This window comes from Oncorhynchus nerka, linkage group LG18, assembly GCF_034236695.1.
Source record: "Oncorhynchus nerka isolate Pitt River linkage group LG18, Oner_Uvic_2.0, whole genome shotgun sequence".
Lineage (NCBI taxonomy): Eukaryota > Metazoa > Chordata > Actinopteri > Salmoniformes > Salmonidae > Oncorhynchus > Oncorhynchus nerka.
Window position 1 is genome coordinate 64,860,327 of NC_088413.1, and position 22,467 is coordinate 64,882,793.

Here is a 22,467-nt window from a genome sequence, read left to right on the forward strand (position 1 = left end):
TAAAAGTAACTTCCTCACCATTTTAGATAAGCATGCTCCGTTCAAAAAATGCAGAACCAAGAACAGATACAGCCCTTGGTTCACTCCAGACCTGACTGCCCTCGACCAGCACAAAAACATCCTGTGGCGGACTGCAATAGCATCGAATAGCCCCCGTGATATGCAACTGTTCAGGGAAGTCAGGAACCAATACACGCAGTCAGTCAGGAAAGCTAAGGCCAGCTTCTTCAGGCAGAAGTTTGCATCCTGTAGCTCCAACTCCAAAAGTTCTGGGACACTGTGAAGTCCATGGAGAACAAGAGCACCTCCTCCCAGCTGCCCACTGCACTGAGGCTAGGTAACACGGTCTCCACCGATAAATCCACGATTATCGAAAGCTTCAATAAGCACTTCTCAACGGCCGGCCATGCCTTCCGCCTGGCTACTCCAACCTCGGCCAACAGCTCCGCCCCCCGCAGCTCCTCGCCCAAGCCTCTCCAGGTTCTCCTTTACCCAAATCCAGATAGCAGATGTTCTGAAAGAGCTGCAAAACCTAGACCCGTACAAATCAGCTGGGCTTGACAATCTGGACCCTCTATTTCTGAAACTATCTGCCGCCATTGTCGCAACCCCTATTACCAGCCTGTTCAACCTCTCTTTCATATCGTCTGAGATCCCCAAGGATTGGAAAGCTGCCGCAGTCATCCCCCTCTTCAAATGGGGAGACACCCTGGACCCAAACTGCTATAGACCTATATCCATCCTGCCCTGCCTATCTAAGGTCTTCGAAAGCCAAGTCAACAAACAGGTCACTGACCATCTCGAATCCCACCGTACCTTCTCCGCTGTGCAATCTGGTTTCCGAGCCGATCACTGGTGCACCTCAGCCACGCTCAAGGTACTAAATGATATCATAACCGCCATCGATAAAAGACAGTACTGTGCAGCCGTCTTCATCGACCTCGCCAAGGCTTTCGACTCTGTCAATCACCATATTCTTATCGGCAGACTCAATAGCCTCGGTTTCTCGGATGACTGCCTTGCCTGGTTCACCAATTACTTTGCAGACAGAGTTCAGTGTGTCAAATCGGAGGGCATGCTGTCCGGTCCTCTGGCAGTCTCTATGGGGGTGCCACAGGGTTCAATTCTCGGGCCGACTCTTTTCTCTGTATATATCAATGATGTTGCTCTTGCTGCGGGCGATTCCCTGATCCACCTCTACGCAGACGACACCATTCTATATACTTTCGGCCCGTCATTGGACACTGTGCTATCTAACCTCCAAACGAGCTTCAATGCCATACAGCACTCCTTCCGTGGCCTCCAACTGCTCTTAAACGCGAGTAAAACCAAATGCATGCTTTTCAACCGATCGCTGCCTGCACCCGCATGCCCGACTAGCATCACCACCCTGGATGGTTCCGACCTTGAATATGTGGACATCTATAAGTACCTAGGTGTCTGGCTAGACTGCAAACTCTCCTTCCAGACGCATATCAAACATCTCCAATCGAAAATCAAATCAAGAGTCGGCTTTCTATTCCGCAACAAAGCCTCCTTCACTCACGCCGCCAAGCTTACCCTAGTAAAACTGACTATCCTACCGATCCTCGATTTCACCCATTTTCACCTACCTCATTCCCATACTGTTTTTATACTGTTTTTTTTATTTATTTATTTACTTTTCTGCTCTTTTGCACACCAATATCTCTACCTGTACATGACCATCTGATCATTTATCACCCTAGTGTTAATCTGCAAAATTGTATTATTCGCCTACCTCCTCATGCCTTTTGCACACATTGTATATAGACTGCCCATTTTTTTTTTCTACTGTGTTATTGACTTGTTAATTGTTTACTCCATGTGTAACTCTGTGTTGTCTGTTCACACTGCTATGCTTTATCTTGGCCAGGTCGCAGTTGCAAATGAGAACTTGTTCTCAACTAGCCTACCTGGTTAAATAAAGGTGAAATAAAAAAATAAAAAAATAAAAAAATATCACTGCATGTTTTGGAACTACTAAACGTAACACGCCAATGTAAAATAAGATTTTGGGATATAAATATGAACTTTACCGAACAAACATGAAGTCCTATGAGTGTCATCTGATGAAGATCATCAAAGGTTAGTGATTCATTTTATCTCTATTTGTGCTTTTTGTGACTCCTCTCTTTGGCTGGAAAAATGGCTGGGTTTTTCTGTGAGTTGGTGGTGACCTAACATAATCGTTTGTGGAGCTTTCGATGCTGTAAAGCATTTTTGAAATCGGACACCGTGGCTGGATTAACGAGAATTGCATCTTTAAAATGGTGCCTAATACTTGTATGTTTGAGAAATTTGATTTATGAGATTTCTGTTGATTTGTATTTGGCGCCCTGCAATTTCATTGGCTGTTGGCTAGCGGAACCCCAGTCCTAGACAAGTTAAGGAGTTTACCACATCAGTCAACAGCTTCATTAATAAGTGCATTTACAACATTTCCCCACAGTGACCGTACGTACATATCCTAACCAGAAGTCATGGATTAAAAGCAACATCTTCACTGAGCTAAAAGCTAGAGCTGCCGCTTTCAAGGAGAGGGACACAAATCTGCACACTTATAAGAAGTCCCACTACACCCTCAGACGAACCATCAAACAGGCTAAGCCTTAATACAGGACTAAGATCGAATCCTACTACACCAGCTCCAACGCTCGTAAGATGTGTCAGGGCTTGCAAACTATCACGGATGACAAAAGGAAACCCAGCCGAGAGTTGCCCAGTGACGCAAGCCTACCAGACGAGCTAAATGCCTTCTATGCTCGCTTCGAGGCAAGCAACACTGAACCATGTGTGAGAGCACCAGCTGTCCCAGACAACTGTAGAATCAGGCTCACAAGGCCGCAGGGCCAGATGGATTATCAGGAAGCGTACTCAGAGCATGCGTTGACCAACTGGAAAGTGTCTTCACGGACATTTTCAACCTTTCTCTGACCCAGTCTGTAATACCTACATATTTCAAGCAGACCACCATGGTCCCTGTGCCTAAGAATACCAAGGTAAGCTGTCTAAATGACTACCGCTGTGTAGAAATCACATCTGTAGCCATGAAATGCTTTGAAAGTGGTAATAGCTCACATCAACACCATCATCCCAGAAACGCTGGGCCCCATCTAATTTGCATACAGTTCCAACAGATCCACAGATGACGCAATCTGTATTGCACTCCACACTTCACTTTACGACCTGGACAAATTGAACACCTAAGTGAGAATGCTATTTATTGACTACAGCTCAGCGTTCAACACCATAATACCCTCCAAGCTCATCACTAAGCTAAGGACCCTTTGAATGAACACCTCCCTCTGCAACTGGATCCTGGACTTCCTGATGTGCCACCACCTAGTGTTGAGGGTAGGCAACATCACCTCCGCCATGCTGACCTTCAACACAGAGGCCCCCAGGGGTGCATGCTCAGCCACCTACTATACTCCCTGTGCCAAGACAACAATCTCTCCCTCAACATTGGCAAAACAAAGGAGCTTATTGTGAATTACAGGAAACAGAGGGCCAAACACACCCCCATTCACATCGATAGGGCTGTAGTGGAGCGAGAGCTTCCTGGGTGTCCACATCACTAAGGACCTACTGTATCATGGTCCAAACACACCAACCCAGTCATACAGAGGGCACAACAATGGCTCTTCCCCCTCAGGAGGCTGAAAAGATTTGGCATGGGCCCTCAGATCCTCAAAAAGTTCTACAGCTGCACAAATAAGAGCATCCTGATGGGTTGCATCACTGCTTGGTATGGCAACTGCTCGGCATAAGACTACAGACGGTAGTGCGTACGGCCAGTACATCACAGGGCCGAACTCCCTGCCATCCAGGACCTCTATACCAGGCGGGGTCAGAGGAAGGCCTAAAAAAAATTAAAAGACTCCAGTCACCCAAGTCATAGACTGTTTTCTCTGCTACAGCACAGCAAGCGCTACCGGAGTAAAAAGTCTGGAACCAAAAGGTACCTGAACAGCTTCTATCCCCAAACCATAAGACTTCTGAACTAAAATGGCTGATACTAAATTATTTCACTTCATATGGAGGAATAAACTTAAGTATTTAAGAAAAGCGGTAATATGTAGCACCCAAAATGAGGGAGGATTGAATGCTCTGGATTTTAAAACCTCTATAATCTTTAAGATCAAATGGATACAGAACCATTTAAGAAATAAGGATAGCATTTGGACTATAATCCCTAATTTAATATTCCAACAGAAACCTGCTCCTTTTACTCTCTGTTCTGTACGTAATAGAAGATCAGCTCTGATAGCCTTTAGCCGTACCCTTATCCTACTCCTCCTCTGTTCCTCTGGTGATGTAGAGGTTAATCCAGGCCCTGCAGTGCCTAGCATCACTTCTACTACCCGGTGCTTTCATTTGTTGATTTCTGTAACTGTAAAAGCCTTGGTGTCATGCATGTTAACATGCATATTCGCTGCTTTAGCACACTCTGCCAACCCGGATGTCCTAGCCGTGTCTGAATCCTGGCTTAAGAAGACCACCAAAACCCCTGAAATTTCCATCCCTAACTATAACATTTTCCGACAAGATAGAACTGCCAAAGAGGGCGGTGTTGCAATCTACTGCAGAGATACCCTGCAGAGTTCTGTCATACTATCCAGGTCTGTACCAATACAATTGGAGCTTCTACTTTTAAAAATCCACCGTTCCAGAAACACGTCTCTCACCGTCACTTGCTATAGACAACCCTCTGCCCCCAGCTGTACCCTGGACACCATATGTGAATTGATTGCCCCCCATCTATCTTCAGAGCTCGTGCTGCTAGGTGACCTAAACGGGGACATGGTTACCACCCCGGCCATCCTACAATCTAAGCTTGATGCCCTCTATCTCACACAAATGATCAATGAACCCACCAGGTACAAACCCAAATCCGTAAACATGGGCACCCTCATAGATATCATCCTAACCAACTTGCCCTCTAAATACACCTCTGCTGTTTTCAACCAAGATCTCAGCGATCCGTAATGGGTCTACAGTCAAACAACCACCCCTCATTACTGTCAAATGCTCCATAAAACACTTCAGCGAGCAGGCCTTTCTAATCGACCTGGCCCGGGTATCCTGGAAGGATGTTGACCTTATCCCATCAGTAGAGGACGCCTGGGTATTCTTTAAAAGTGCCTTCCTCGCCATTTTAAATAAGCATGCCCCGTTCAAAAAATGTTGAACCAGGAACAGATATAGCCCTTGGTTCTCTCCAGACCTGACTGCCCTTGACCAGCACAAAAACATCCTGTGGCGTTCTGCATTAGCATCGAATAGCCCCCGTGATATGCACATTTCAAGCAGAAATGTGCATCCTGTAGCAAACTCAAAAAAGTTCTGGGACACTGTAAAGTCCATGGGGAATAAGAGCACCTCTTGCCCACTGCACTGAAGCTAGGAAACACTGTCAACACCAATAAATCCACTATAATTGAGAATTTCAATAAACATTTTTCTACTGTTGGCCATGCTTTCTACCTGGCTACCCCTACCCTGATCAACAGCCCTCCACTCCCCACAGCAACTGGCCAAAGCCTCCCCCATTTCTCCTTCACCCAAATCCAGATAGCTGATGTTCTGAAAGAGCTACCAAATCTGGACCCCTAAAAATTTGCCGGGCTAGACAATCTGGACCCTCTCTCTCTAAAATTATCTGACGAAATTGTTGCAACCCCTATCACTAGCCTGTTCAACCTCTCTTTCATATAGTCTGAGATCCCCCAAAGATTGGAAAGCTGCCGCGGTCATCCCCTTCTTCAAAGGGGGAGACACTCTAGACCCAAACTGCTACAGACCTATATCTATCCTACCCTGCCTTTCTAAGGTCTTCGAAAGCAAAGTTAACAAACGGATCACCGACCATTTCGAATCCCACTGTACCTTCTCCACTATGATATCTGGCTTCCGAGCTGGTCATGGGTGCACCTCAGCCACGCTCAAGGTCCTAAACACTATCATAACTGCCATCGATAAGAGACAATACTGTGCAGCCGTATTCATCGACCTGGCCAAGGCATTCGACTCTGTCAATCACCACATTCTTATCGGCAGACTCAACAGCCTTGGTTTCTCAAATGATTGCCTCGCCTGGTTCACCAACTACTTCTCTGATAGAGTTCAGTGTGTCAAATCGGAGGGCCTGTTGTCTGGACCTCTGGCAGTCTCTATGGGGGTGCCACAGGGTTCAATTCTCGGGCCGACTCTCTTCTCTGTATACATCAATGATGTCGCTCTTGCTGCTGGTGATTCTCTGATCCACCTCAACGCAGACGACACTATACTGTATAGCTCTGGCCCTTCTTTGGACTCTGTGTTAACTAACCTCCAGACGAACTTCAATGTCATTACAACTCTCCTTCTGTGGCATCCAACTGCCCTTAAATGCAAGTAAAACTAAATGCATGCTCTTCAACCGATTGATGCCCGCACCTGCTCGCCCGTCCAGCATCATTACTCTGGACGGTTCTGACTTAGAATATGTGGACAACGACAAATACCTAGGTGTCTGGTTAGACTGTAAACTCTCCTTCCAGACTCAAATCAAACATCTCCAATCCAAAATTAAATCTAGAATCGGCTTCCTATTAAAGCATCCTTCACTCATGCTGCCAAACCTACCCTCGTAAAACTGACCATCCTACCGATCCTCGACTTCGGCGATGTCATTTACAAAATAGCCTCCAACACTCTACTCAATAAATTGGATGCCGTCTATCACAGTGCCATCGGTTTTGTCACCAAAGCCCCATATATTACCCACCACTGCGACCTGTACGCTCTCGTTGGCTGGCCCCCGCTTCATACTCGTCGCCAAACCCACTGGCTCCAGGTCATAAACAAGTACTTCTAACTTGGAACCCAAATTCTCCCCACATGGGTATACAATCTAGAATAATAAAGACATAAAATACAAAAACAAGTCTTTATTTTTCCAGAACTGGTTTGACAACAACATTTTTTGGTTATATAATTATTGAATAATGATGGCCAACTATATGATTATCAAGAATTTATGAGAACACACAATGTTACATTCACTCCTGAGGAGTATCACATTGTTGTTAGAGCTGTCCCGAAAGGTGCTATTCTTCTTTTAGGAGAATATAACAGTACTCCAAGTGCAACTGTTGAGGATTTTGTAGACTCAATACAATTAGAAGGAATTGACATTTTAAACTATAAATGTAATAACATGTATGTACGGAAACTATGTCAATATGTTACTATTCCCTCTGCTAAAATGTACTGGAATGCAGCCCTAGGACAAGTGAACTGGAACAAAGTTTCATTGTTGTCTGGTAAATATTGTATATCTAATAAGGTGATTGAAGTATCATACAAACTCATTAATAGAATCTACCCTGTAAAGACCTTTATTATACACAGATTTAAAATAGCTATTGATAATAAATGTGTATTTTGTGGTTGTGGCCCAGAAACTCTTGGCCATTTATTTTGGTACTGTTCTTATGTCAGAAGATTTTGGAGTGAGTTAAAATATTTTATTTTAAAAGAAACAATTATTAATGTTAATCTGAGAGACTGATGTTATGTTTTAGTGTGATCCAAATGATATGGACCCTGATTTAACTTCCATTGTTCATTTGTTTATCGTTCATGGAAGATTCTTTATCCATAGAATGAAGTGGGCAGAGAACAAACCCCTCTTCACATTATTTCAGATAGAATTTAAATATTATTTTGAAAATATCAGTAAATGTAAAAACAAAAAGCAATACGCACCATAAAAGTACTTAACAAATTGAAAATGAATCTTGATATGTAATACCCTGCCTGTTAGGTTTATGTACTCTTATTTGTATATTTCTGTTTAAAAATAAATCAAATAAAAGACTTCTGAACAGTTAATCAAATGTCTAGCCGGACTATTTACATTAACCCCCTTTCTTATTTCTTTCTTTATCTTCATTTATTTACACTGACTCCTGGCACTGGCTCTATGCACACTCACTAGACTCTACCCACACACTCATACACACTAGACTGACTCCTGGCACTGGCTCTATGCACACTCACTAGACTCTACCCACACACTCATACACACTAGACTGACTCCTGGCGCTGGCTCTATGCACACTCACTAGACTCTACCCACACACTCATACACACTAGACTGACTCCTGGCGCTGGCTCTATGCACACTCACTAGACTCTACCCACACACTCATACACACTACACTGACTCCTGGCTCTGGCTCTATGCACACTCACTAGACTCTACCCACACACTCATACACACTAGACTGACTCCTGGCGCTGGCTCTATGCACACTCACTAGACTCTACCCACACACTCATACACACTAGACTGACTCCTGGCGCTGGCTCTATGTACAGTCACTAGACTCTACCCACACACTCATACACACTACACTGACTCCTGGCACTGGCTCTATGCACACTCACTAGACTCTACCCACGCACTCATACACACTACACTGACTCCTGGCACTGGCTCTATGCACACTCACTAGACTCTACCCACGCACTCATACACACTACACTGACTCCTGGCACTGGCTCTATGCACACTCACTAGACTCTACCCACGCACTCATACACACTACACTGACTCCTGGCACTGGCTCTATGCACACTCACTAGACTCTACCCACGCACTCATACACACTACACTGACTCCTGGCGCTGGCTCTATGCACACTCACTAGACTCTACCCACGCACTCATACACACTACACTGACTCCTGGCGCTGGCTCTATGCACACTCACTAGACTCTACCCACGCACTCATACACACTAGACTGACTCCTGGCGCTGGCTCTATGCACACTCACTAGACTCTACCCACACACTCATACACACTAGACTGACTCCTGGCGCTGGCTCTATGCACACTCACTAGACTCTACCCACGCACTCATACACACTACACTGACTCCTGGCGCTGGCTCTATGCACACTCACTAGACTCTACCCACGCACTCATACACACTACACTGACTCCTGGCACTGGCTCTATGCACACTCACTAGACTCTACCCACACACTCATACACACTAGACTGACTCCTGGCACTGGCTCTATGCACACTCACTAGACTCTACCCACACACTCATACACACTACACTGACTCCTGGCACTGGCTCTATGCACACTCACTAGACTCTACCCACACACTCATACACACTACACTGACTCCTGGCACTGGCTCTATGCACACTCACTAGACTCTACCCACACACTCATACACACTACACTGACTCCTGGCACTGGCTCTATGCACACTCATTCATAGACTATATCAATTGTTCATACACAGTATAGAAAGTTCTCCCTGGTTCAGATTACATCCAGAGATGAGCCTAGGAAAGAAGGGAATTCAGATTCAGAGGCTCAGTTAAACTAACTAATATACTATCAAAAACAGAGATTAGTCACCGGTCAAGACCAGCTACGACTGTGACGATGTTCAATATCAGTTAAAGACAAACCCACTCAGTATACCTACAGTAAGAGGTAAGTTAGACAGAGACTGTATTGTGTTGAACAGTGCTGTACGGCTAGAGAAATAGGAGATAGATTGGCCTGGCTGACTTCTCATTGAATTGCAGTGAGTGTTTGCTGTATGAGGTGTCTATATGGCTGACCTCTCATTGACTAGCAGTGAGTGTTTGCTGTATGATGTGTCTATACTGCTGACCTCTCATTGACTAGCAGTGAGTGTTTGCTGTATGAGATTCCATATTGAGTCTGTCAGCAATGCTCAGCGCAAGCTGGCTCTTCAACCTGACCAGTAGGGAGGGAGAACACCGTGCTTGTATTCACCTCAAGTCTGCAGCAAAATTGGTGATGTAGTTACACACGTCACTGTTCATTTTATTCACCCGGTAAGAGCTGTGGGTAGAGAGAAGAAACTGTGTTACTAGACCCATTGCTGGTGGGAGTCAATGGATGCAGGTGTGACTGAGATCACGGCACAACATCAAAGGTTTCAGATAGATTTTTGTGGGGACATCAAACGTTTGCATGAGATGTTAACCAAAGTACTCCAAACATTAGGGTGATACAAATACACGTTTATGGACAGGATGACCACAGCAACTAATGGTATTAATGGTCATGTGGAAGATGCTAGAGTTGTAGACTGACAGCCAGTGGTGCTTAATGGCAGACAGTACTACCTCATGTACAGTAATTGACCGATAATGACACAGATGAGGCCTTTTAGTATTGATGAACATTAGGTATACAGACAGTTGTACAATTCAAAAACAAAATCAGTCTAAACTGCACTTAAGAAGATCATCAGCAATAATACGTAGGCCTATCGGCAATGGCTCATTTACCCATGAAGTCTTGAATAAATACGCCATTTCTAATGGCAATTTAGTTGCACGTAAATGAACAAACTGAGGAGTAAAATACAACTAAAAGTTCTATCCATGAACATTGAAAGCAGCTCCAGCTTTAAGCTGACAACATCAGATGAAAGTGCAGCACATTGACTGACTGAGGGACATCATGTGCATGGCTTTATCCATCATCTCTACGTGGTAGAGATGTCTATAAGCTGTTTCACAAAAAGACAACCCTTTATAATGTCTTCCCCAGCACATTGCCTTTAATGTCTCCAACTGTTGCTAATGCACTTCCCATTGTTTGCCAATATGAAACTACTGTATAGCACGATGTGAATCTCTGCCTCTCTCTCTCTCTCTGTCTGCCTTTCATGCTGGCTGTGAATTGGCCTGATGTACTCTTTGTGGTTAAACAAAGACACTGTGCTGAGACAAAGTCATTGTACTGAGTTCTACCAACACGAAGAGAGAAGTCAAATGTAAGAGCACAAATGAGAGAGAAAATGCTGCAGGTAAGTGAATGTGAGTGATATATAATAGAAAAATACACTGAGGTTACAATACATTAAGAACACCTTCCTAATATTGAGCTGCACTTTCCCCTTTCTCCCTCAGAACAGACTCAAATCGTCGAGGGCATGGACTCTACAGGGTGTTGAATGTGTTCCACAGGGATGCTGGCCCATGTTAACTCCAGTGCTTCCCACAGTTGTGTGACCTTATCCCATCAGTAGAGGACGCCTGGGTATTAGTTAGCTGGATGTCCTTTGGGTGGTGGACCATTCTTGTTACACACGGGAAACTGTTGAGTGTGAAAAACCCAGCAGCGTTGCAGTGCTTGACACTAACCAGTGTGTCTAGCACCTACTACCATAACCCGTACAAAAGCACTTAAATCTTTTGTCTTTCCCATTCACCCTCTGAATGGCACATATACACTATCCATGTCTCAATTGTCTCGAGGCATAAAAATCATTATTTAACCTGTCTCCTCCCCTTCATCTACACTGATTGAAGTGGATGTAACAAGTGACATCCATAAGGGATCGTGGCTTTCACCTGGATTCACCTGGTCAGTCTATGTCACGGAAAGAGCATGTGTTCCTAATGTTTTGTACAATGAGTGTGTAATAATAATATCATATACCGTTTATTAGGTATACCTATCTAGTACCGGGTCAGACCCCCCTTTGCCTCCAGAACAGCCTGAATTCTTCTGGGCATGGAAACGTTGCTCAATTGGCATAAAGGGACCTAATATATGCCTGGAAGACATTACCCACACCTTTACACCACTGCCACCAGCTTGAACCGTTGACACCAGGCAGGATGGAGCCATGGTCAAATCCTGACTCTGCCATCAGCATGATGCAACAGGAACCGGGGTTCGTCGGAACAGCCAATGTTTTTCCACTCCTCAATTGTCCAGTGTTGGTGATCTTGTGCCCAGTGGAGCCGCTTCTTCTTGTTTTTAGCCCTTAGGAGTGGAACCTGGTGTGGTCGTCTGCTGCAAAATACCCATAAATGACAAGGACCAACGAGATGAGTTCCGAGATGCCGTTCTGCAAACCACTGTTGTACTGCTCTGTTATTTGCCTGGTTGTGGCCCGCCTGGTAGGTTGCACAATTCTTGCCATTCTCCTTTGACCTCTCTCAGGACTGCCGCTGACTGGATGTTTTTTGTTTGTCACACCATTCTCTGTAAACCCTAGACACTGTTGAGTGTGAAAAGCCCAGGAGGCTGGCTGTTTCTGAGTTACTGAAACCGGTGTGCTCTGGCTCAGACGATCATACCACTCTCAAAGTCGCTTAGGTCACTCGTTTTGCCCATTCTAACGTTCAATCGGACAGTAAGTGAATGTTTTGATGCCTGTATACCTGCTTTATATAGCTAGTCACGTCCACGTGACTCTCTGTCTGTAGGAGCAAAACATTTTCGTGAATGGGGTGATGTACCTAATATGCCATTTAGCAGAGGCTTTTATCCAAAGCGACTTACAGTCATCAAATCAAATTGTATTGGTCACATACACATATTCAGCAGATGTTATTGCAGGTGTAGCGAAATGTTTGTGTTCCTAGGTCCAACAGTGCAGTAATATCTAACAATTCACAACAATACACACAAATCTAAAGTTAAAGAATGGATTTAAGAAATATGTAAATGTTAGGACGAGCAATGTCAGAGTGGCATTGACTAAAATACAGTAGAATAGAACACAGTACATACATATGAAATGAGTAAAGAAGTGCGTAAACATTATTAAAGTCTATGTCCATGTCCATGTCTATGTTTATAGGGCAGGAGCCTCTAAGGTGCCGGGTTGAGTAACTGGGTGGTAGCCGTCTAGTGATGGCTATTTAACAGTCATCCTGAACAGATGAGGGCAATAGTCACAGGAATTAGGACTTCTGGGAAATGAGTGTGCTCTATAACAGGAAGGTGAGCGGATATAGGGCCGGCAGCATTGCAGACAACCACAACTAACAGAGAAGCTCAATGGAGAATAATCACATTGTCTGAATGTTTACTGTCAGTGGGACTGAAGATAATGAGCAGTGAAGTTTAGCCTCATCCATCATCCCAGAAAACAGAGGTCAGGAGACAGTAAGGAAATCAGGAAGTCAGAGGGACCTACAAATGTGTTTAAGCCCCATTATAAAGCCATTATAATCATCAATGTTTAATGATGATAAGACTTCCCCTTCATCATGAGCATACAGTAGGAGATATAAATAAATAGCAGATACACAGCAAATTAAGCATTTGCCTGCTTCTGTGGCAGAAGGATATTGTGCACATACACTCTTAGAAAACAGGTGCCATCTAGAACCTAAAAGGGTTCTTTGGCTATCCCCATAGATACGGTAAAGAAGTAAATCAAACTTGACCAAAACAATGTAATTGCCATGAAAACGCGTGGGTAACAGGGCCGTAGGGGAAAGATCCCGATGTCTCCTATTGCTCCCCAGCAAAACTTAGGCTATTAATCATATTATGTGTATTTAAAGAATAATGCTTGTATGGATGTCAACCCCAACACATGTTCATGTCATCATTACCAATCAACTGCATTACAGTTAAAAACAACTTTGACTAACATCAACGATTTCTGTATGCTAGCTATGCTAACCAGCTTATACGAATGGGAGTTAGCATTTCGTAGTCGCTTCATCTTAACCTGAAAAACAAAAACAGCCAAATATATCAAAAATTTACTTAAGTAAGCACATTGTGGGCCTGTTACAATACATAAATCATGATGTATTTCATGAATATCCACCAATCTGATCAATGGAATGCTTACCTCATCTATAGGAGAACCCTCTGAATGACCCTTTTTGGTTCTAGAACCATTTTGGTTACAGGTAGAAAAATCCAATGGAGACCCTTTTGGAACCCTTTCTCCTAAGAGTGTACCATATTGGTTAGTCAGCTTGCCTCCATTTCAGCCTTCTAGGTTGAGGAAAGTTACTGTTGTGCAATGACTGTACCATTATAGACAACAAGGACTTAAACTATGAGTGAAAGTACCACACAGATCCAAGCACAAGGCCTACTTACACAAAGTTAAAGTATTGTGGGAACAGCTCAGCAAACAAAGACAGCAACTAATCAATGGAATGGGATTCTTCTCTGACCTTGAGATGTGAGCAACAAGCGTTCATATGATACGCAATCACAATCTGAATGAATAATTAATTGCCTTATGCCACATCAGGAGTTTTATTCATTACGGCTACTATTCAAGAGGCCAATCATAATTTGAAGGGTAAAAAAGTTATAATAAAACCTGCCCAAAATAGCTGGGATTGATTGGCTTGGTTTTTGTAGACCTTGCCCCCGCATTCTTGATGAGAAGGCAGCCATTAGAGAAACTGTGCTTCTCTCCAATGATGGGGAGTGCTCCTCTGCTTCCCAATCAAATGCTACAGTGCTATCAGACGCTGTGTACCATGCCTGATTGACTCATTAACTTAATTATCCTGCTATGCAGTAATGCTTTAAATTGCCACATGCCATTCCAGTCCCATCATCATCATTAATACATCCATTAAACCAGTTTGGAAAGTCCCTCTTATTGCGGCGAGAAATCCAATATACAAATTCCATTCATCTTAGTCTACAGTCTGTAGGTCCTTAGGTCGGGACCCCAGGGGATATTTGGGGGGTGTAAATGATTATTAATTAAGATGATCGTAGACGTCAGTCCCCTCTTGTGGAGGGGCGTTTCAGCTGAACGGGCCTAGAGACAGGCTTGGTGACGGTAATATATTCGTTATTGTTGAGAGACTGAACAGAGAGTCACCCTGTCAGCCATGAGAGGGAGGTGACACAACGCAAAGGCTGTTCTCACTTTAACACCATTAGCTCCAGGAACCTCTGCCATCAAATTTACACCCGCTGCAACCCAGCAGGAGAGGAAATTGCTTCAAGTGGAAACAGAAATCCAACCTTGCACACACACCCCAAACCTCAAACCCAATTCAATTCAGTGCAAACAAGCAGTGAGCCATGATATTATGAAAGCGTTATACTCATACCAGCAGCACCACTCCTGCATGGAGCCCCATACTGCAGCAACATCTGGACAATACTTTTTATTTTACCTTTATTTTATTTTTAAGCTAAGGTCTAAAACAATTAAGTTATATAAACTGTTTTGCGTTCATAATTATTCAAATTCAAACTGAAATAGCTGCAATAGGAGCAACAGACAGGCAATACTGGAGCAGTCCTGAGGTGTCACAACACAAGAAGACAAATGGCCAGACAGGGAGATTCATTCAGTCCATTCAGCCATGAATGAAAAGCCACCACAGCAGGCATTCAGCCAGGGATGAACTTGGTAGCCCAACACTGAAACCCTTGAAACCCTGAGGGAGACCAACACTGTCTACAGTGAATACAGGAGCAACCTCATCAACTGTATCCATACTTGTGTCGTTGTCAATGGACTCTGAGGCGGGCTGTGTGGCCAGGAAACATAAAAGGATCCATAAAGGGCAATGGTGTGTGCATGGGTGCTTGTGTGTGTCCTATCTCACTGACGTGTATTCACACATTGATTTCAAACATCAATGACATACAGTATACACCAACAGAGGCCTTTTAAAACGTAAACATTTTATTTAAACTTCTTAGACAAAATAATACTAATAATTTGTATTATTTTACAAACCCACCTTCACCCACATTTGGGGGACTAAAACATTTTTTGTTGTTGCAAGTTATTTTGGTCTTTTTTCTTTTTGGGGGGTTTTGGGGGGTCAAATATTGTGACCTCCCACTTTTTTGCAATCAATCCTTCTTGTGTATAATATTGTTTGACAGTTATTTTGAAAGAATCTAATTACTCATATATTTTTTTGAAAATGAAAACCTTCCCCAGCGCAATAAAGAGATTGTATACCGTGATGCATCTGTCCCTTAAGTCACCCCGATATAACTGTTTGTGGAAATATAACAAAATTGTGTACAACAGGGAGTAACCGCTCTTGTACTTTTGCCCGAAAGTTAGCAACTACAGTGCCTTGCGAAAGTATTCGGCCCCCTTGAACTTTGCGACCTTTTGCCAATCATCAACAAGTGGGACACAATCATGAAGTGGAGCGACATTTATTGGATATTTCAAACTTTTTTAACAAATCAAAAACTGAAAAATTGGGCGTGCAAAATTATTCAGCCCCCTTAAGTTAATACTTTGTAGCGCCACCTTTTGCTGCGATTACAGCTGTAAGTCGCTTGGGGTATGTCTCTATCAGTTTTGCACATCGAGAGACTGACATTTTTTCCCATTCCTCCTTGCAAAACAGCTCGAGTTCAGTGAGGTTGGATGGAGAGCATTTGTGAACAGCAGTTTTCAGTTCTTTCCACAGATTCTCGATTGGATTCAGGTCTGGACTTTGACTTGGCCATTCTAACACCTGGATATGTTTATTTTTGAACCATTCCTTTGTAGATTTTGCTTTATGTTTTGGATCATTGTCTTGTTGGAAGACAAATCTCCGTCCCAGTCTCAGGTCTTTTGCAGACTCCATCAGGTTTTCTTCCAGAATGGTCCTGTATTTGGCTCCATCCATCTTCCCATCAATTTTAACCATCTTCCCTGTCCCTGCTGAAGAAAAGCAGGCCCAAACCATGATGCTGCCACCACCATGTTTGACAGTGGGGATGGCGTGTTCAGGGTGATGAGCTGTGTTGCTTTTACGCCAAACATAACGTTTTGCATTGTTGGCAAAAAGTTCAATTTTGGTTTCATCTGACCAGAGCACCTTCTTCCACATGTTTGGTGTGTCTCCCAGGTGGCTTGTGGCAAACTTTAAACAACACTTTTTATGGATATCTTTAAGAAATGGCTTTCTTCTTGCCACTCTTCCATAAAGGCCAGATTTGTGCAATATACGACTGATTGTTGTCCTATGGACAGAGTCTCCCACCCCAGCTGTAGATCTCTGCAGTTCATCCAGAGTGATCATGGGCCTCTTGGCTGCATCTCTGATCAGTATTCTCCTTGTATGAGCTGAAAGTTTAGAGGGACGGCCAGGTATTGATAGATTTGCAGTGGTCTGATACTCCTTCCATTTCAATATTATCGCTTGCACAGTGCTCCTTGGGATGTTTAAAGCTTGGGAAATCTTTTTGTATCCAAATCCGGGTTTAAACTTCTTCACAACAGTATCTCGGACCTGCCTGGTGTGTTCCTTGTTCTTCATGATGCTCTCTGCGCTTTTAACGGACCTCTGAGACTATCACAGTGCAGGTGCATTTATACGGAGACTTGATTACACACAGGTGGATTGTATTTATCATCATTAGTCATTTAGGTCAACATTGGATCATTCAGAGATCCTCACTGAAGTTCTGGAGAGAGTTTGCTGCACTGAAAGTAAAGGGGCTGAATAATTTTGCACGCCCAATTTTTCAGTTTTTGATTTGTTAAAAAAGTTTGAAATATCCAATAAATGTCGTTCCACTTCATGATTGTGTCCCACTTGTTGTTGATTCTTCACAAAAAAATACAGTTTTATATCTTTATGTTTGAAGCCTGAAATGTGGCAAAAGGTCGCAAAGTTCAAGGGGGCCGAATACTTTCGCAAGGCACTGTAGCTTTCCCCCATGATGACTACTTGATTGAATGGCCTCTGAATACACATTTGAAAGTGTCCCAGACAATCAGAGGATCAGCTGATCCCACATTCTGTTAAAAAAAAAAAAAATTTTAAATCTTCATCTTTTAGCAGTGATTGATTGAGTTTCCAAATAACCCGGTCCTCTAGGATATTCTACTGTAGTTAGAGACAAATAAATAAGGGCCTGGTCAGAAAGTAAATGGTCAGCAATGGTAGACTGTGATACGTTTGAGACCAGAGCGAAGGAGATAAGGAAGTAGTCGATGCGACTAGCTTGCTTATAACCACGCCACGTGTATGTAGTCAGATCATGGTTTCTTCATTACCAAACATCTACCAGGTCTAGAGAGGACATTAACTCAGGAATTGCAGAAAGTGCTTTTGGATTAGAATAATGCAAACAACCCCCCGATCTATCTAGATTTGTGTTCTGCACAGTATTAAAATCACCAACAATTATGAATAGTAATCCATTGCAAAAAAACACATTGTAAATGAAACGTAATTAACTCCCCAGAGTGCTTGGTAACAGAGAGACAACCACAGACTGACTGTGAGAAACACACTTGCATTTTATGTGTCATCAGTGGCGGGGGTCAGGCTGACAAGATATTAAGGTATTGTGTACTCAACACTTGCTGTGGTGTCAGTATTTTCCAGGAAAAAGCCTCGCTGTGCCGTAATAGTAATTGACCAACCTGTGTTGAATGGTAATGAGTAGAGCTGCTGTAGCATGTGGGGGTTGGCGAGGAGAGAAACACACAACAACCATACATGACTGACATAGCAGGGGGCTGGATCAGGACCAACATAGAGCTGATAGTGCAGTACAGCAGGGACACCACGAGCAACGTAGAAATGAACAGAGATAGATAGGATAGAATTACAACAGTCACATTTGCATTAAACTGTACATGAAACTGTATGGCATCCAATAGGTTTCACACCTTATAAACAAACACCATCAAGGCGGACCCAGGTCCACAAGGGGGCAACAGGGGGCTTAGCCCCCTCACTTGAAACTTGTGCCCCATCAGTTTTAGTTTTATGTCCCAACATAAAAATAGCAAAACGTCAATCTGTCCCTTCATAAGCACTCAATCAATGGTCTGTGAGATTCGGAACTTGAACTTTTGGTTTATTATTGTATAGTGTGATATAAACAGAATTCAATATAATTCTAATGCAAGAACACCCCAAAATTGTGCCCCTCGCTGATTTCAGCTACTCCCTTATCCTGGGTCTGCACCAAGGTCATTTGTAAGTGAGAAAGAAATTGACATCATGTACCACAGCAATTTTTCTGTTAACTTAAAGGCTGTCAATCAAATGACTAATAATTATTTTCGGTATGCCAAAATAGCACCAATAAAACATTCCCCATTCCAAAATGAAGAATGTACTAGTACAGAGCAGCCTGTTTTGAGAGTGCCAAGAATAGAGTTAATCTAATAGAGCCCTGTACATTAAAAGAGCCTAGCTCAGGCCAGTCATTGTGTTGTACTGGCTGATACAGCAGAATACAATAGGCAGAACAAAACATGAGTTTCTGAAAGTGCTGATCCGGGAGGAGGATTTTACAATGGAAAATTAATAAAAATGGACTCCTATTATTACTGTCTCCATATTCAGCCATGAACAAAGAGAGACGAGTGGCTTTGGAGGAGTGAAAGTGACTGTGCTTGCTCTTGCAGACAGTGGCACTACTACTTTAACAATCAAATCAGGGAACGATGGAATCGCCAAATACAATTTCATGTTTTTATGTCTGACGTAATGTTTAAATTCAAAACACAATAAATATTCAACTATAGTGGTGGATCAGAGAATAGTGATTTTCTCATACCTGCCCCTGAAATAATGAAGAAACAGAGAAATTAGAGACAAAATTCTAAAACCATTTAGACTGAAAGTCGATGGGAGATGTATTTTACACTGAGACCCACCTTGTAACTACCACATGATCTCATTAAAGGACCACATTTGTATTCCAATATAACTGCTACTGCTCTGCCACATACACTGACAAGGATATGAATGATATATGAGAGTGGCCCAGGGGTGAAGATGGTGAGGAAGTGAGGTAACAAGGAAATGGGTGAAACAATGGGCAAACAAAGCAGCCATTGACAAGGACAATTAACACACCATACAAGGACCAGGAACAGTAGAAGTAAACAGAGGAAATAACTAGTGTGTCCCTTTAAACACTGTGGAATGAATTCAAGGCTCTAAACCTCTTCCGAAACCACAGTTGATAATGATGAGACATTTCCAGGGAAATAACATCAGTGTATCATTTCTGTTTTAACATTTCCTCACTGACATTAATGTAAAGAAAGGTAGATGACTACAATATGCAGTTTTATAATCCAATAACAGCATTGCCTTCCAACAGAGTATGTAAAAAGGCAAACAACAGCATTCTTGCCCAACTTATTGAATCATCTATCTAGGATATGTATTTTCTTGTGCTATTGTTTCTGTGTTAGAATTCCGCTGGCATCATCCTATCATTGGACAAGTATTGTAATCTAATTTCATGTTAATCTGCTGCATTTGTCATGCCATATTGCTAGGCATTAATGTTGTTGTTTCTGTGACTGTGTCTGCATCATGTCCCATCTAATCCTTTAAAAGCCCATTTCCTCTGCCACAAAGCAACACAACACTACACTAACGCAACACTAACACAAAACTACACTAACACAACACTAACGCAACACTAACACAACACTAACGCAACACTAACACAAAACTACACTAACACAACACTACACTAACGCAACACTAACACAAAACTACACTAACACAACACTACACTAACGCAACACTAACACAAAACTACACTAACACAACACTACACTAACGCAACACTAACACAAAACTACACTAACACAACACTACACTAACGCAACACTAACACAAAACTACACTAACACAAAACTACACTAACGCAACACTAACACAAAACTACACTAATACAACACTACACTAACGCAACACTAACACAAAACTACACTAACACAACACTACACTAACGCAACACTAACACAAAACTACACTAACACAACACTACACTAACGCAACACTAACACAAAACTACACTAACACAACACTACACTAACGCAACACTAACACAAAACTACACTAACACAACACTAACACAAAACTACACTAACACAAAACTACACTAACACAACACTACACTAATGCAACACTAACACAAAACTACACTAACACTAACACAAAACTACACTAACACAACACTACACTAACGCAACACTAACACAAAACTACACTAACACAACACCGCAATAACACAATTCTCCTCTTTTAGTGTTCCACTCCAGAATTCATTCACTTTATTCCACAGCGCACACCCGTAACAATGTTTTATAAACAATCACACGAAAACCTTTTTGCTATAGAAATCAAATCAAATGTATTCATTCACTTGCACAAGGTTTAGAAGTTGCCCTTATTAACCACATATCTGGATCACATCTTTGACATTGCATGCTGGGATACTTTACATGGCCTACCTCTGGGAGTCTAAGAGCGGTCTTTGCATGACATACTTGACCAGGGAGTGTGGCCGGACCGTCTTCACGGGGGAGGTCTTGGGACTGGAGTCAGACTCTCCACTCTCCTCATCACCCATGGCTTTGACGTAACTGCTGCTCCTCATCCTCCGGCAGGGGATCTCATCACCCTTACCTCCCCCTGGGTAACCACTCCACTCATCCTGAGGTACCTGGGGGAGGGCGATGGAGAGGGGGTTAGAGAGAAGGGTTCAGGTGGGGTCTCTATAGGGTGGGAAGTGGCACTAAAACCATGTAAGAGCAGTAGTACGATTGCAGAATATAATGTTATTATAGTACGAGTACTAGAAATACGCAGGTTTACCTCAATGTTTCTTTGGTCCCACTTGTGGTACCATGTATTTACGTACATCATATTTACTGTAAGTAGGTAGAGTTTATATTTGAACTGTTACTATTGTTGCATAGACCTGAAAACAGTTTGCCAATATCTGTGCGCTATGTCAGTATAGATGTTGTTCCCTCAAGGTTGCCTGTGTACTCAGAGGCTCTTGGCTCAGCCGTGGTTGTAAAACAGACTGTGTCCTCGATCATGTTTATTGGTAAAAGTGAAGGTAGTGAGAGTGAGATTATAGAGGATCAAACAGAATAGGAGATTCATCCACAGCAACCGCCTTTCAACCACATCTCAGGCAAATATAGTCCATGTACATTCCATGTAATATTCTGTTGTCATTCTCTCTCGACAGCTAGTGAGACATAGACAGCCGCATGGCATCATCCCCATTGGAAAGATGTTTGCTTTTCTGACTCAGACTTGTTCCCTTGACTGCAACCTGTTCCCAGATTGAGACTCAAAGCGAGGTATATGCAGCGTGATGGTGCAGTGTTTACCCAAGGTTACAGTACACATCACAAGGCTCCTCAATATTGAGAAGCAGCATCAGAGATGTGGTGTCTACTGCTTACACAGTGTTACATGGTGTATGGTAAATCACAGGAGAGCTAACACTGTTTGACATTCCTGTCTGATGGATTACATACTGATGCAAGACGTCTTTAAGTAGTACATAAACCCTGCAAGAGATCTGTTATAGTTCAGTTGGATAAAATAAAATATACAGTCATTGATGATGGGTGAGGTGCTGGCTAGCGGAGCACAACACATGAAAAAGAGCTGCACACTAGAAAGCTCAGATCATTTAATAACAACGTTTGTACAGTTTGTACAGTTTGTGCTGTCATTCACGTTTCCAAAACGTGCATCTGCAGTGATCTTCAAGTAAATGTTTTTTTAAAGTAGTCCTTGTGCATAAACGTGTACGGTTTGTTTAACTTTGAAATCATTGGTTTTGTTTGACATACATTTTAATGTGACAAATCTGAGTTGTTACCATGGAATTGCGCTGATCCAACT

At 42.8% G+C, this 22,467-nt stretch overlaps 1 protein-coding gene across 1 annotated transcript in view; it reads right to left on the reverse strand.

The window, feature by feature from the left end:
• dlgap2a (discs, large (Drosophila) homolog-associated protein 2a) overlaps positions 1-22,467 on the reverse strand; it is a 79,419-nt gene that overhangs the window by 36,918 nt on the left and 20,034 nt on the right. Inside the window, exons 2-3 of the mRNA XM_065004269.1 lie at positions 21,051-21,262; positions 9,839-9,907 (exon numbers count right to left, since the gene is read on the reverse strand). Of these exons, the coding sequence (XP_064860341.1) occupies positions 9,839-9,907; positions 21,051-21,262 (281 nt within the window). The remainder of the gene's footprint in view (positions 1-9,838; positions 9,908-21,050; positions 21,263-22,467) is intronic.